Genomic DNA, 15,761 nt, shown 5'->3' on the forward strand with positions numbered 1-15,761 from the left:
AAATCTGAAATAAAACAAACTTATGGGTCGATGCTAGTTCACGTCTTATAAATCAGAGTGTTGCAACATGGGCGTAAGCTGTATTCAATGTAAGAATAGGATGCGACTGTCTAATATTGTGATAAAAGGGTTTTTCATCCGCTGAAGTAATTATTACAAATGAAATTAAAAGAGATAATGAAATTAAATGAAATTAAAGAGCATACAAAATAAACTGAAATTCAGAAGTTTCTAATACGCCTATGGATAATTATATAGTTTTTATACAGTAACTGTGATAATATAATTATATAGTTTGAGAGTGTTCAAGGTCACATCCACACATCCACACATCCGCATAAGATGCAATGGTTGTGTGCCATTGTTGATGCAGATAAAACAGGTGACCTTTAGGATCATCTATCTGGTCAGCACTCATGTGATACAAGCATAGGAATAGCCTATGCTGAGAGGTATAAATAGACCTCAATTACGTATGATATTATAAGTATAGAAGTTTTGTAAAGTATGATTAATATAGTGCTTGTTTTTACCATTAATAAACAAGATATCGATTATCTCGTTCTGAAATTGAAAACCGAGCGACAAAGAGACGCACTGACATGGAACCTATCACATTCAACAAACAAGACACACTAATAATATCGTTACGACTGAACTAGGTAGATATTTGAAGTTGATATTGAAACAAATTGACAGTTAATCAATTAATTTGAAGCAGCATTAGAATTTATTGAAGCAACATTATCTGAAAAATATTTAAGCAACTGTTCCTCTTTCTTTAAATCAGAGGACAAGTCTTTTTTTCAAATAATTATCATCTTACATATGCTTAAAGCATCATATGCCTCCTTAGGCCTCCTCTCACTCTCGTCGCTGACTCAGTATAATCAAAAATAATCTTTGTACTCGTCATTTAATAATCACAATCATATTAGCAATTCTTGTTTCGTCCTCAATCTTGTCGTTCGGTCCTCAATCTCACAATGAGATCATCAATGTCTTATACATTAAGAGTTATAGATTCCATAGTTGAATGTCTCTTAAACAAAATACTTATATTATCATAGTTACTATATAAAAAACATATATAATTATCCATAGGGATATTAGAGGTCTATTTATACCTCTGAGTTCACACACATGTGTTGTAACAACAACTCTAATAACACTTTATTAGAGTACCCCCTTTCTATTGCTACAACCCCTCCCTTTTATTGTTATTACCATTTGTAACAAGTTACAACCATTGTAGCTTACAAACATGTTGCAACATTTAGCACAGGGAGGCTTGTATCATGTTAACTTGATAGATGATGATGGTACTAAAGTCATCTAGATGTCACTTAATTTTGCTTGTTCTATATCAGTATCAACAACAATTTTATACATCCATTGTATGGTTTACATGACCTTTTACCCTGTTTATACTTAATTTCATGATATTATTCAATTATTGAGCTGGTAACGACGTTGAAGGATAGGAACGCGATGTATTATGATTCATCAATTTAAAATATTTTGGGTGTATGTGTAAATTTTGATGCTTTCTTTTAATGCATCAAGTATTCTGCAATTAGAAGATTCGTATGCAAAGAACCTTCCTTGAGTTACTCAGAGGGTTAAATGAAAACATCATAAAGAGGTGATCGGAAGTCTAGGAGCTGATCATCTGGTATTATTGTTCAAATCATGTGTAATCTGTAATGGGTATGTAAACGGGATGGGAGTACTCTAATATTATTATTAGAATGCGTATGAGTAGAATTCAGAGGTATTAATAGACCTCTAATAATCTTATGGATAATTATATAGGTTTTTGTTGCAACATGTTTGTAAGCTACAATGGTTGTGAAGACAGGTAGAGTGTTGTAACTTGCTACAAATGGTTGTAACAATAAAAGGGGGGTTGTAACAATAGAAAGGGGGTACTCTAATAATGTGTTATTAGAGTTGTTGTTACAACACATGTGTGTGAACTCAGAGGTATAAATAGACCTCTAATATCCCTATAGATAATTATATAGGTTTTATATAGTAACTATGATAATATAAGTATTTTGTTTAAGAAACATTAACTATGGAATCTTTAACTCTAAATGTACAAGACATTGATGATCTCATTGTAAGATTGAGGACCGAACGACAAGTTATGAGCCCTGCTTCTGCCAGCGTGCAAGTCAAGTTGAAAGGACTTGAAAACTTCTACACCTGGAAGAGCAGTTTCGTTGACGTCTTCAATCAACTTGGGATCTCAGGTTTCTTAATTCATGGAAATGACTTTTTTCAATTTACTGAAGAAGTTGGTCCTACGGATGTTAATAGATTGAAGAGTAGTGTTGTAGGAATGCTTAATCATGTTCTATCCTTGACCATATCTGACACCATTTGGAAGGAATACAGAGGTTATTCAGGTGATACCGCTTACCTTTCAATTTGTGAGGAGTATGGTAACATTGATTTTACAGCTGCTGCTAGACTCATTAGAAAGTACGGTTTTGGTTCTCCCACTGCTGACGATTGGGAAATGCTTGGAGAAAATGTTTTCTGCCGTTTTAATGGCCAAGAAACTAGTGGACTTATATACTTTGCAACTATTCCTGATACTAAATGGGGACAAATTGAAAGGGCTTTTCACTCCCTTAAAGAAAGAAAAATCAATGCTATTTTTGATGTTGCTACTATTCGGAAATTAGCTTTACGTATTGGTACAAATCCTCCTGATAATTTAGACTTTACCATTAACCTGGATACCGCTTTAGTTGTTAATCGTAGTAAAAAGGTTATTTGCTATCATTGTAAGAAGGAAGGCCATAAGAAGAATAAGTGTCCAGAACTCAAAAATGAACAATCCAGAAATGAATCGACCAATGGTACAAACACGAGCAAGTCTACATCAAGAAGTAGTTTCTACGTTGGTGATCTGGCTTTTCAAGTTTCTGAAAAACCCAGAAATGCTGTTTTTCATTTTGATTCTGGTGCTTCAAGCCATATTGTTAAGGATATTAGATTATTTTCTGAAATTGACACTAATTTTAAGCATAATGTTGATTGTGCTAATGGATCAACCATGCAAGTTGAAGGTATTGGTAAAGTAAGTCTTCCAGATTTTGATCTTACTAACGTCTACTATATTCCCAAATCGGCGGTTAATCTCATTAGCATCCCTGCAGCAGCCCGTAGGGGTGCTACCTTCGTCTTTGACTCAACTGGAGTCTATGCAGGTTTTGCATCTATTGATCTTGCTGCGAATAAATTATCGCACCATGGTAGTTTACGGGCAAATTTGTATACTATTGAAATTGATACTATGAAAAATGAGGGGGTTGGAAATGCATTTATTGGTAATGTTGCTAGAACTCCTCAGGAAATTTTACACAAGAGACTTGGTCACCCAGGTCGTGGTATTCAGGATAATTTTAGAAAACTCGGAATTCAGTGTCACCTGAAGAATTGCCGTAGTTGTATGAAGTCAAAGATGACTTTCAAATTTCCAAAGTATTCCACTCGGAGAGCTACAACACTTGGAGGAATCCTTCATATGGATGTCTGTGGTCCATTTCCACCAGCCTATAATGGTTGCAAATACTTTCTCACTATTGTTGATGATAAATCAAGATTCATTACAACTTTTCCAATGACTTCTACTGCTGAAGTTGGTCAACTTATTATCAACTTCATTAGATCCTGTGATCGTCAGAATTCTGCAAAGGTTCAAATAGTTAGAACAGATAATGGTTCTGAATTCAATAATGTCAAACTTACTAATTTCTTTCATGAAACCGGAATTCGTCACGAATTGACAGTACCATATCACAGTTATCAGAATGGAGTTGTTGAACGTTCCCACAGAACAATTCAAGAATTTGCTAGATCTTTACTTCGTGATGGATCACTTCCAGATCACTTTTGGCCAGAGGCTGTACTCACTGCTACGTACTTGCTTAACTTAATGCCTCGTCATGCTCCCAAGCATCAGTTGGTCGTTCCATATGAGAAATGGACTGGGAATCCTCCCAATTATGACCAATTACGAGTTTTTGGGTGTTTGTGTTATGCTTTGGTTCCCCCAAAATTAAGAGTGTCCAAATTTGACTCTACATCAAGGGAGGCTATTATGTTGGGATTTGACCCAAACAGAAAAGCCTATCGATTATATGATTTGGTCACTCGGAAAATCTTTTCTGCCAGTCAAGTTAGATTCATAGAAGATGAATTTCCTTTTGAAAAGTTAGCCTACCAAGGTGAAATTAATGTTCATTCTAATACCACATTGGGGATTAGTGGTGGAATTTCCTCTCTTAGATATTATAATTCTTCCGACCGCTCGCCACCTCCTGTTAGAGTTACCAATGATGATCACTACCGATCTGATGCAAGTATGAATGAACTCGATGCAACTAAGTCAGAAAATGTTAGGGATACCGACCCTATTGATTATGAAGTTAATATCACCCACGCAGATGATTATAATGGAAATGATTATAATGGAGATGATTATAATGGAGATGATTATAATGGAGATGTTTATGATGGAGATGTTTATGATGGTGATGATGATAGTATGACTTCCCACGAAGAAGATGTCGCTGAACCTACTTCCATTATCGAAGTACCCGATACCATTAAACCTGCTGTTTCGCCGGATGCTGAAGAAAATCTCGTATCTCCATCACCTTTAGAATTTTTAACTGTTCTGCGTTCACAACAGAAACGGAAGAGACGTGAAGCTGATCCGTCCAGTAACATTATATTACATTCCACTGCTTTAATTCCATATCAGCCTGAAATGACAGCTACTTCAGACTATGGTTATACTGACTCCGACTCTTATGCTCCAGACTCCAAGAAACTCCGTCGTACGACAGAACAACCCCAAATCATGTATTATGATTCCGATCATCCACCACCCAGTAGTTCTTCAATTGCCGATGATACTAGTGATGATCCAGAATATGCTGTTTATGTTGATGCCTTTCCTGTGGATTATATTTACCATGTCCAACTGCCCATTAAGGTTCCAAATACGTTTCAACAAGCAATGAAATCCCAGGATCATGATAAGTGGAAATCCGCCATGGATGATGAATATCTGTCTTTAATTGCCAATCATACGTGGACGTTGTCTGGGCTTCCTGAAGGTCGTCAAGCCATTAGCTGTAGGTGGGTTTATTCCATAAAAGGTGATGGAAGTTATAAAGCCCGCCTAGTCGCTAGAGGCTTTTCACAAATACCTTCTGTGGACTACCACGACACATTCGCGCCTGTTATTAGGTACGAATCCGTCCGACTTTTATTGGCTATTCTGGCTCAACTACACCTTATTATTCACCAAATGGATGTTAAGACTGCCTTTCTTAATGCAGATCTCCATGAAGAATTATATTTACGTCAACCACCAGGATATGAAGTCGATGACCACAAGGTTCTCAGATTGCATAAAGCCCTTTACGGGTTAAAACAATCTGCGGCCCAGTGGAATCTTAAATTTGATGCTACATTAAAGGAACTTCAGTTTAAGCGTTTGGAATCTGAATATGGTCTATATATTAGACATCGTTCATCAGGAATCATAATTATTGCTTTATATGTTGACGACTTGCTTATAAGTGGTTCCAATTTAGCTGAAATACTCGAACTCAAGACAACTTTACTGGCATACTACAAGATGAAAGATCTCGGCCAATGCCACAAGTTCCTAGGCCTTAACATTCAGCAATTCCATGATGGAACTAAAGGAATCACTGCTGAAGATTATTGTAAGTCCATTTTTACATCTTATGGAATTGAACTGAATTCCTTAAATCCAGTTCGGACCCCCTTATTAGCCAATCAGCACTTAGAGGATGTGCCTGCTGACGCCAGTCCTGCTGATGCTACGGAATTTCGCAGTCTCGTTGGAAAATTGTTATTCTTAGCAAACACTGTCAGGCTCGATATCAGCTTTGCTGTTTCAAGCTTATCACAATTCCTTCAATCTCCTACCACCTACCATTTAAAAGCTGCTAAGCGCATGCTTCGTTATATTAGTGGTTCTATGGAGTTTGGTATTAGATATCAGAAAACAGATACATCTTCAATTATTGGTTTCTGTGACGCCGACTGGTGTGGAGATACCACCAATAGCAGATCAACCTCCGGATACATTGTTAAATATGCTGATGGCCCAGTTATCTGGAAAAGTAAGAAGCAAAAAGTCGTTGCTATGTCTAGTGCTGAATCTGAATACTATAGTTTAGCTCTGGTCAGTAAGGAGCTCTTATGGTTAAAAGAAATCTTTGAGGAATTGGAGTTAGACTTACCAGCCATCAAACTTAATTGTGATAGTCAGAGTGCAATGAAAATCGCTACCAACCCCGTTTTCCACAGTCGAACCAAACATATCAAGAGATGCTACCATTTTATTCGCCACCACATTAATAAGGACTTTACTGTTCATTACCTTAATACTAAGCATATGCCCGCTGATGTCTTAACTAAATCATTGCCAGCCGATCCTCATGCACATCTTTGCACACTTGCTGGAATAGGTAATCTTCCTAAATTACAGCTTTTATCAGATTAAGGGAGGCATACCGTCTCACAACCATTCCACCTTAAGGGAGGCTGTTGCAACATGTTTGTAAGCTACAATGGTTGTGAAGACAGGTAGAGTGTTGTAACTTGCTACAAATGGTTGTAACAATAAAAGGGGGGTTGTAACAATAGAAAGGGGGTACTCTAATAATGTGTTATTAGAGTTGTTGTTACAACACATGTGTGTGAACTCAGAGGTATAAATAGACCTCTAATATCCCTATAGATAATTATATAGGTTTTATATAGTAACTATGATAATATAAGTATTTTGTTTAAGAAACATTAACTATGGAATCTTTAACTCTAAATGTACAAGACATTGATGATCTCATTGTAAGATTGAGGACCGAACGACAGTTTTCTATATAGTAACTATGAAAATATAAGTATTTTGTTTAAGAGACATTCAAATATTGAATCTATAACACTAAACGTACAAGATATCGAAGATCACATTGTGAGATTGTGGACTGAACGACAATAATTTAATATGAATGTCCCTTAAGATAAAATAATGCCTTATGTATAAATTTATTACAGAATGAAAGTTTATGTTATTTTGCTATTATTAATACGATATTTATTTCAGAATCTCTTTTAAATTTTATATAGAATTGAAATGAGTTAATTATCAAGAGAGTAAGAACATAGCTAAGTAGTTAAAGTACCTTTGTACAGTGGGCTTATGTCGCTCGGTCCTCAAAGATTATCATTGAGGGTGTTGAAGGTCACACATAAGATGCAATGGTTGTGTGAAATTGTTGATGCAGATAAAACAGGTGACATTTAATGTCATCTGGATGACCTTTAGGATCATCTATCTGGTCAGCACTCATGTGATACAAGCATGGGAGTAGCCTATGCTAAGAGGTTTAAATAGACCTCTATTACGTATGATATAAGTATATAGGTTTTATATAGTAACTTTGATTAATATAAGTGTTTTGTTTTAAATACTACATTATGGATTGTACTACATTTAACCAACAAGACATCGATGGTCTCGTTCTGAGATTGAAAACCGAACGACAGAGGGACAATTGTTAAGGTTATTTGTTTTTTTTGGCCATTTCTCGTTTACTTCTATTCTAGTAGCTTGTGCTCCTGTGATTCAGTTCTCAATATCATAAGGTGATCATCAATATCTTGTTTGTTGAATGCGAAAGATTCCATGTGAGTGTGTTTCTTAAACAAGATATATTGTCACAGTTACTATATAAAAACTATATAATTATCCATGGGAGTATTAGAAACTTCTGAATTTCAGTTTATTTTGTTTGTTCTTTAATTTCTTTTAATTAGTATCACAGTATTAGAGTATCCCATCCTATGCTCACAACCATTACAGCTTACAGATATATGTTGCAACTTCGTATCGCTATGAGATTTTATTGATTCCGGATATCAATAAGGTTTGGTGGATTACGTCAATGATTCTGAAGTTGATAATTTGATTAGCGGCTATAAAAGATACTGAAGTTTTGGCATAGAAGACCATTCTCTTTCATTTGGGTACACCCCTGATCATTGTTGACGATACAAGGAACTAGCCTGGGGCGATGTGTATTGTTACAACCTCATAAACGAACTTTACAGTCGCACTCACGGGATTCTTCGTACTTCATTCTTTAGGTTATTTATAGAGCACCATATTATCTCATATCATATTCCCTCATATAGATATACTTCCCCACTGAAACAGGCGATTATAGTTTTAATCTTGAAGTTGATAATGCTAGATCAATCTTAGTGGGTGCTGGAATAGCTTTCCAGTGTTGTGACACACATCCAACATGCGTTGTCCGACAGTTTCTCCGGATGGAAAAATTTAACAGACTTCGTATCAGAAGCTTGTGGCTAGGATCGTCCTCTTACTATAGCTCAAGATTATATTTGACTTCAGGATTTTACTATCCTAATAGAATTATGTTGGTGAATACTGCAGGTCTTGGTTTCCACTCCTAGCGAACTAATTTCTATCGCTATATCTTTAGTACTCCAAATACCAATATAGTAGCACTACTGAGAGTACTTCATGGGCCGGCACTTATACTACTACCTACACCACAAAGATTAATACATCTTCAGATGGTACTGATTCTTTTATAACTGTGCCTAGTGAAAGCACTGGTAGTAATTTTAATGGTTCTAAAGGTGATACTGGTGAAGTTATTAGTTCTGTTTCACTTACAATTGGAGGTTATTATCCAAATTCAGTTCCAACTTTTAGTGTAGGTGGTGTTTTGAAGAAATTGGAAATGCCTCAAAATCATGATTTTTATTTTAGCAGCAATGTTGTTGTTCTGATTTATTTTAGTTGTTCATGTATAATTTCTTATTCGGTGGCCTAAGGAATATGAGATATTGACCTTAGATGAGAAAGGGTTAAACTTCGAAGTTGCCTTAGGACTATTTTATTCTTCTAATTTCAAGACATATTTGTTGCAAATTCTCAATTGATTCTATCATAAACATTTTTCTATTCGTATTATTTTTGAATACGCCTTTGCTCTTTACGTATATAAATATAACACCCATATTAACATTGTTCGTTCGAATTTCTGAATAAATACATAATGTCTTTGCTAATCTGCATTCAGGAAAATAATTTTTAACTTAATACTTCTGTATTTTATTTTTGGACTTGTAATAAAATGTGTTTTAAAGACTTTCTGTTGGCAATGTTTTCGCAAAGTTTCCTCTAGAAATATGGATTGTGCGTTTAACTTTTTAGAAAACTTCCAAAGCTCTAGTGTCTTACTTTGTTTCTGATATCTTTTTTATCCTCATACTATTTACATTGCTAAGAGGGGAATTTATCTCCACTGTAGAGTTGGAAGGTTCCATAAGACTTCTCTATTTAAGTGCAAATTATCAGGAAGATTTGCGGCTAGAAAATATAGCCAAGGTGCAAAAACGGACTTATTATCCGAAATATTTGAGCCGTGTTTAGCTTTGGCACAAATTATCGATCACGTGACAAGAATCGTAATATTTATGCTGGTAGATAAGCCTATTAAGAGAAGACAGCAAATTTGTAACAATCAATTGACTTTATACTCAGGCTATAAGTGGAGCAGTTCAACATGAGTGGGCCACTACATTCAGAAGAGTTCACCATTGTGACAACCAATGATAATGGAGTGCTTTCCACTACCGATGATTACTCCGACTATGAGGATTACAATACTGAGGAGGAGTATTTAACAGACAAAGAACAGCCATCTGAGTACATTTTGCAAATGCCTAAATTTCAAGCTAGTGATTCGAACATTTCACAACAGTTTACGTTTGATAATCGTCCAGTTCAAGTTATAGAAAATTCAACACCATTCACTTCTGATTCCGAGGAAAAAGCCACAGATTTTGCTGATTATTATGATACTTACGCAGACAAATTTATAGAATTTATGAATTATAACCCTACTACTTATCATACTGTACTTCATTTCAAGTCCTTATTAGAGAATAATGGCTTTAAATATATAAAGGAGAATGAATTGATTAATCTTGAAGGTAAGCCAGGATTTTATTTCACTTCTAAAGATGACTTAACTTTAATAGCCTTCGTAATCGGAGGGAAATGGAAACCTTCCAATGGGAGTTGTTTTATTGGCAGTCATTGTGATGCTTTGTCAGTTAAAATCAATCCACATAATCTGACAAAAGTTTCGTCTGATAAGGAATCTGAACCATATGAATTGTTGGGGGTAGCACCTTACTCAGGAGCATTGAATCACTTATGGTTAAATAGAGATTTGGCATTAGCAGGTGCAGTATTAGTTAAAGATCAGCAAACTAAGAAGGTTACCAGGAAGTTAGTTAACTCATTTCCCCATCCAGTTGGTTTTATACCTCAATTGGCTCCTCATTTTGGTCTTCCTGAAAAGGAATATAATACACAAACTGAAATGGTTCCAATAATATCATATAAGGATTCAAATGTATATGAAGAGTTGAAACCAACTGAGGAGGAAAAGTCTTCCATATTATACAATAGACATTCACTTGGTCTATTAAGATATGTTACTGAATTATCACAATCTTCATTATCTTCCATAGTTGCTTTGGACTTGGATTTGGTAGATTCTCAACCAGCTATTAGAGGTGGATTAGATGAAGAATTTATTTATTCCTCTAGCTTGGATGATAGATTATGTTCATTTGATTCTATTTATGGATTAATAGAATTCAGTCAAAAGTTTTATAAAGAAGGTAATGACATTGAATCTTATGATGGGTTTAATGGAATTTATTTGTCCAATCATGAGGAAATTGGAAGTGCTACCAGGACAGGTGCCAAAGGAGGCTTTTTAATTGATATTTTCAAGTCCATAGTCTCTACTAAAACTGAAGTTAATCCTCAAGAGGCTTTATTACAATTAACTCATAACTCTGTACTTTTATCAACTGATGTTACCCATGCTTTAAATCCTAATTTCAAGAATGTATATCTTGAACATAATTTTCCTTTACCTAATGTCGGACCATCAATAAAATTTGATTCTAACATGCATGTGTTGAGTGATTCATCAGCATATGTCTTTTTACAAGATATAATTACTAATCATTTACCCGATATAAAATTACAACATTTCCATATCCGGAATGATAGCAGATCAGGAGGTACTATTGGTCCTATATTGAGTGATTCTTTACGAGGTATAAATGGTGCTAAGTTAATTATTGATGTTGGATTACCTATACTTAGTATGCATTCAATTAGAAGTATTATGGGTTATAAAGATGTAGGAATTGGTATTAGATTTTTCAAAGAGGTTTTTAACCGCTGGCAAGAATCCGTTAAGATAATTGATTAGTTATTAGGATATTCTTTCTTTTTGACCCAAATTTTAAGTGATGCTGTCTCTATATTCTTTCTATAAACTATATTCTTTCTATAAACTAGCTTCGTTCTAGAAAGTGTTATTGCAATTTTAGAGTTAAAGAAGTAATACATGAAAGAAGATTAATTGTTGTAAAAAAAAAAGAAGCTAAAATAATTCTTTATCAGATTTAGATCGCACATTCAAAGAGGGGGTATATTTTTCAGTAAAGCGCCGCATCCTACAATATTCATTTGACAAAATTCTATATTACACTTATACATATTTATGTATTAATAGTTTCTCCATGTACCTTCTAACTCATCAAATCTTCTTCTACCCATAAGTTGACGTCTCTTACTTCCAATATCATCATAATCTCTCTTCATATTTTCTCTCTTCAATCTTCTCAAGTTTCTAATTCTTTCATTTTCTCTTCTTTCTATTTCACTTGGAGTCAATACTTCAACTATTGGTTCCCAATGATCAGTTCCATTTTGAATACTATTTTCAGTAAAAATTCTAATTCCACATTCAAAATTCAATCCTCTTGTAAGGTGTAAATGTTGGAATTCACTATTATAAGATCCATCTACAATTTCTTTCTTGACTCTGAGAATGATTTCATGAAGTGCTTGAGAAATAGCCGGCTTGAATTCTAAATCTAATCCCAAATCATCTACTACAATCAGTGCAAATTGTTCTGGAGTTATGTCCTTTTGATTTAAGTCCCATTCAAATCTATCTTGATAAAGGTATTTGTTTAAGTTAACTGATAAGTCTATTATAACGACAGATGGAGCATCACTAGGAAGCTGTAAGTTAGATGCATAACTGAATTCTTCAATTTGTTGAATTATAGACTCGGTAATTTGCAGTTGCATAGAGTTGGGTAATTCCAAATCATTACAAACAATGTCTGCAAACTCTTGTGGCGTTATTAACAGTTCATTCAAGTTCCACAAGAAAGAATCCACTAATTTGTGAGTTGAATTGGGATTTTCTAACAATATCTTTATAGGAACAAGAACTTCAGGTTTGTTTACTAATTCTACTAACTTTTGTTCATTATCCAAATTCTTTAATGAAGGAGTGGGTCTAGCAGGTGTGAGTCTTTGTGCGTTGGATTGTTGTTGACTGTTCGAGTTGGACTGTTTAGGTGCAGAAGGAGTATCTTCAAAATCAAAGTCATCCACGTAATCTTCAGAATAGTTGATCTGTTGTGCGTTACGCTTTGCTTGCCTACCAACAGGAGCTATATTTAAAAGTAAAGAATTGTCCTGTTCATCTAGTAATCTCTTTGCAAAGCTGGTGGCTAGCCCTTGTACATAGAAGGACGAAGTATCGTAATTCAAAGACGACATCTTCAGCTCTATCTATTTAATGGAATGATTGATAATCTACTATTTGTTTCTCTATATTGGTAGGTCAAATTTACGCTCTCTCTCTTTTGAGATTTTGTTTTTTTTCAGTTTCCTGGTATCACCACACGACCCTTCCTGAAGTCGCGGTCTAATATAAACATTGAAAGCTAGTATAGATTTAGATAAATAGTTTGTACTTTGTCTAACACGTGACTTAAATGGAGGCTAAGACTATCCTTTCGGACTACCTTATCAAGCGGTCTTATTTAGAAACTATAATACCCTATAACTATTTCAAAAGGCTATTTCCCGCTGGTATTGATGACGAATTAGTGAAATCTTTCTATAGTGAATTGAAAAATCAGAGACAAGATATATCTATTGATCCTATAGAGAGTAATATACAGAATACTTTTGATGTTCCCATTGAACATGTTATAAACAGAGAAGATAATAGTACATTAGTAAGTAAGAGTTCGTTGGCAGATCTTAATAAACTGTTGGAAAAATTACTAGGCAACGCTCATTTGGATAATGAAAACTATGATGCTCAGATCGCATCTGTCTTAAAGGATATAAGACTTCTAATAGATCAATTGAATGATCTGAGGTATCCCCACAATTTGGATTCTATAGATGATCTAGTGAGTGATTCTCTAGATAGTTCTACGAAGCTAGAATTAGCGTTACATTTACGAAGTTAAAGAGTTCTGTATTAGTAATTGACATTGTGTTCGACTTGTAGATTCTTGCCCAAAGAGTCGAGTGTATCTATGTCTTTCTGATCTATCCATTTCCATATATCAAATTTCCAATTAAGTCCATCCCTATCACCTAACTGATAATTGGATTCTAGACCTCCTGACTGAGGAGATTCTTTGAGATATATTATTCGTCCAATTCTTGAATGTACCAAGGCCATACAGCACATCACACATGGTTCGTGGGTTACATAAAACCATAAATTGTGACATAAATAGTTGGATGGTTCCTTGTGTTTACCAGTGGCCAATTTTCTTCGTTGTTTCTCTGATTCAGATATGAAGTCAATAGCTTGCATAACACTATGATTATACGGATTAGTGCAGTCTGTGCTTCGAGTGATTGCAAGAATTTCGCCTTCATTATTTTCGGTTTCTTTTGCTATTATTGTCACCAGGCATGGATATGTTAGTGACTGTTTATATTTTTCAATTAACTTATTGACTATGCTTTTTTCAAAATCCATATTGAATGTGACGGAATTTAAGAATTGATGATTTGGATTTCCTTTCCAAGACATCGGCCAATATGTATCCGACCATAAGTCTGAGATTTCCTTTGTTCTTGCGGGATATTTTGGCACCTCTATAGTATATAGACATTTTATATCAATATTGGTATGTGCTGCAATAAATGTCATAACAGCTTCCTCTGTCTCTAAAAACGTGGTGGAACACAAAACAGCTTTTAAAACCGTGACATCTGATCTTTCCTCTTTAAGAAATCGCTTTAGATGGATCAAGCTTACCTCATCATTACTATTTATATGATCTCGTATGACATTAGCCAAGAGTTGAGCTTGAGTTGGGATGATCTCACAGCACCATACTTCTACTAAAGAAGCAGTCTTACTCCTAAACGAGTCCAGATCTTGAGCCCGCACTTGCTTGAGTACGCCATGTATGATACCGTTTTCTATATCAACATAGTCCGATACGACAGGTGTTCTACCTCTTCTTGCCATTCCTTACTACTACTACACATAGTAGATTATCTTTTTTTTTTTTTTTTTTTTTCAATTTGATATTTTTCAGATTTTGCGATCATTTCTAGAGAGCTAACAAATTATGTTTTAGCCATCCAAAAGGTTGCAACAGCGCTTTATCAGGCCAATGACCAATTTATGGATATATCTAGAGAAGGAAATCAATGGGTTTCAAGATTGCTTATACACTAAAAATGTTTCGAATCTGTTTGTTCAATTCTTGAAGTCTACCACTATAATACCCCAGACTTTTGGGGCGCGTAAGTCTATACCACCATATTTGTTAGAACATTGTTCTTATACTAATTATGTCGATCGCTTATTGGAATATTTGATACAGGAGAAGATTCCTAATGTCTTGATCATGGGGTTTTTGAACCCCTCTTTTGATTTTAGGTGGAACTCACTTTTGGTAAGTCCGACGGGAAATCTCCATGTAAATGTGCTAAGAAGTGAAAATTGGAGAACACTATATTTATTGATTGGCAATAGGGCCTTTTTTGAAATGGTAATATCTAACAAGGCCATAGTTAAGTTAGACAGTGGTCATTGTGTTCAAGTTTTTGGTACTTTGACTAAAGGCAAGTATCAGGAAAGACCCTGGATCTCAAAAGCTAAGATTATAAATAAGTCACGTAATGGAACTACTATTAATACCATGTTCCTTAATGTTGGAGATTCTAAGAATTTATTAAATCAGATATTCCCTCAAGAGGTAGCTAATCGTAATTATTTACCCAAAAGATTCAGACAAATTAATGCGATATTTGCTAAAGTGATAACTCTAGATAAAAAGCTCAATTATTCTAGAATGTTTGAAACAATTTCTGGTATATCAAAGTCAGAGAAGTCAAGTGGCAATGTTCTTGATTGTTCGTCTTCGTATCATCTAGTCATAAGAATAGTGCTTACTGTAGTACGACGGATCTTCCCACTAGATATTTGGGGATCAAAGTATAATAGATCACAAGTAACAAAGAGAATTGTAGAATTTGTTATTTCATCCCCAGTCACTAAATCATTGCCAATTGATCAGATTAATGATATCAAAATTACAGATATAGGATGGCTCGGAAAAGGAGCTAATGTAACCTCTAAACAAGATTTCGAATCACGACGTGATATGTTTCTTAAATTTATGGAATGGTTCTTCAATTCATTTTTGCGAAGGCTTTTACATCTATATTGGCATCTGTGTATACCGGCAGGCGCTACTGAAGTGAAACTATATTATGTACCTCGATC

At 34.8% G+C, this 15,761-nt stretch overlaps 5 protein-coding genes across 5 annotated transcripts; 3 read left to right on the forward strand and 2 right to left on the reverse strand. All coding sequences in view use genetic code 12, as the record gives it.

Moving 5' to 3' along the window:
* Positions 1-6,855: 6,855 nt before the first annotated feature.
* On the forward strand, positions 6,856-9,237 carry RJT21DRAFT_137632 (uncharacterized protein). Its single transcript, XM_064883301.1, has 3 exons — positions 6,856-7,358; positions 8,282-8,511; positions 8,652-9,237. Exons 1-3 carry the CDS (start codon positions 7,265-7,267, stop codon positions 8,928-8,930), a joined length of 603 nt encoding a protein of 200 aa, XP_064741374.1. The 5' UTR covers positions 6,856-7,264; the 3' UTR covers positions 8,931-9,237.
* A 252-nt stretch (positions 9,238-9,489) lies between these two features.
* On the forward strand, positions 9,490-11,551 carry LAP4 (Lap4p). Its single transcript, XM_064880801.1, has one exon. It carries the CDS (start codon positions 9,666-9,668, stop codon positions 11,397-11,399), a length of 1,734 nt encoding a protein of 577 aa, XP_064741375.1. The 5' UTR covers positions 9,490-9,665; the 3' UTR covers positions 11,400-11,551.
* Positions 11,552-11,658: 107 nt separating this feature from the next.
* On the reverse strand, positions 11,659-12,815 carry RJT21DRAFT_117716 (uncharacterized protein). The gene has a single exon (XM_064880802.1). The coding sequence runs from the start codon at positions 12,767-12,769 to the stop codon at positions 11,699-11,701; it is 1,071 nt and encodes a 356-aa protein (XP_064741376.1). The 5' UTR covers positions 12,770-12,815; the 3' UTR covers positions 11,659-11,698.
* A 172-nt stretch (positions 12,816-12,987) lies between these two features.
* RJT21DRAFT_4594 (uncharacterized protein) lies at positions 12,988-13,473 on the forward strand (the record flags this gene model as incomplete). The annotated part of the gene is made up of 1 exon (XM_064884659.1): positions 12,988-13,473. One exon carries the CDS (start codon positions 12,988-12,990, stop codon positions 13,471-13,473), a length of 486 nt encoding a protein of 161 aa, XP_064741377.1.
* Positions 13,474-13,478: 5 nt separating this feature from the next.
* RJT21DRAFT_14301 (uncharacterized protein) lies at positions 13,479-14,522 on the reverse strand. The gene has a single exon (XM_064883423.1). It carries the CDS (start codon positions 14,493-14,495, stop codon positions 13,485-13,487), a length of 1,011 nt encoding a protein of 336 aa, XP_064741378.1. The 5' UTR covers positions 14,496-14,522; the 3' UTR covers positions 13,479-13,484.
* Positions 14,523-15,761: the final 1,239 nt, after the last annotated feature.

This window comes from Scheffersomyces amazonensis (assembly GCF_036850825.1).
Source record: "Scheffersomyces amazonensis strain UFMG-HMD-26.3 chromosome Unknown RJT21scaffold_1, whole genome shotgun sequence".
Lineage (NCBI taxonomy): Eukaryota > Fungi > Ascomycota > Pichiomycetes > Serinales > Debaryomycetaceae > Scheffersomyces > Scheffersomyces amazonensis.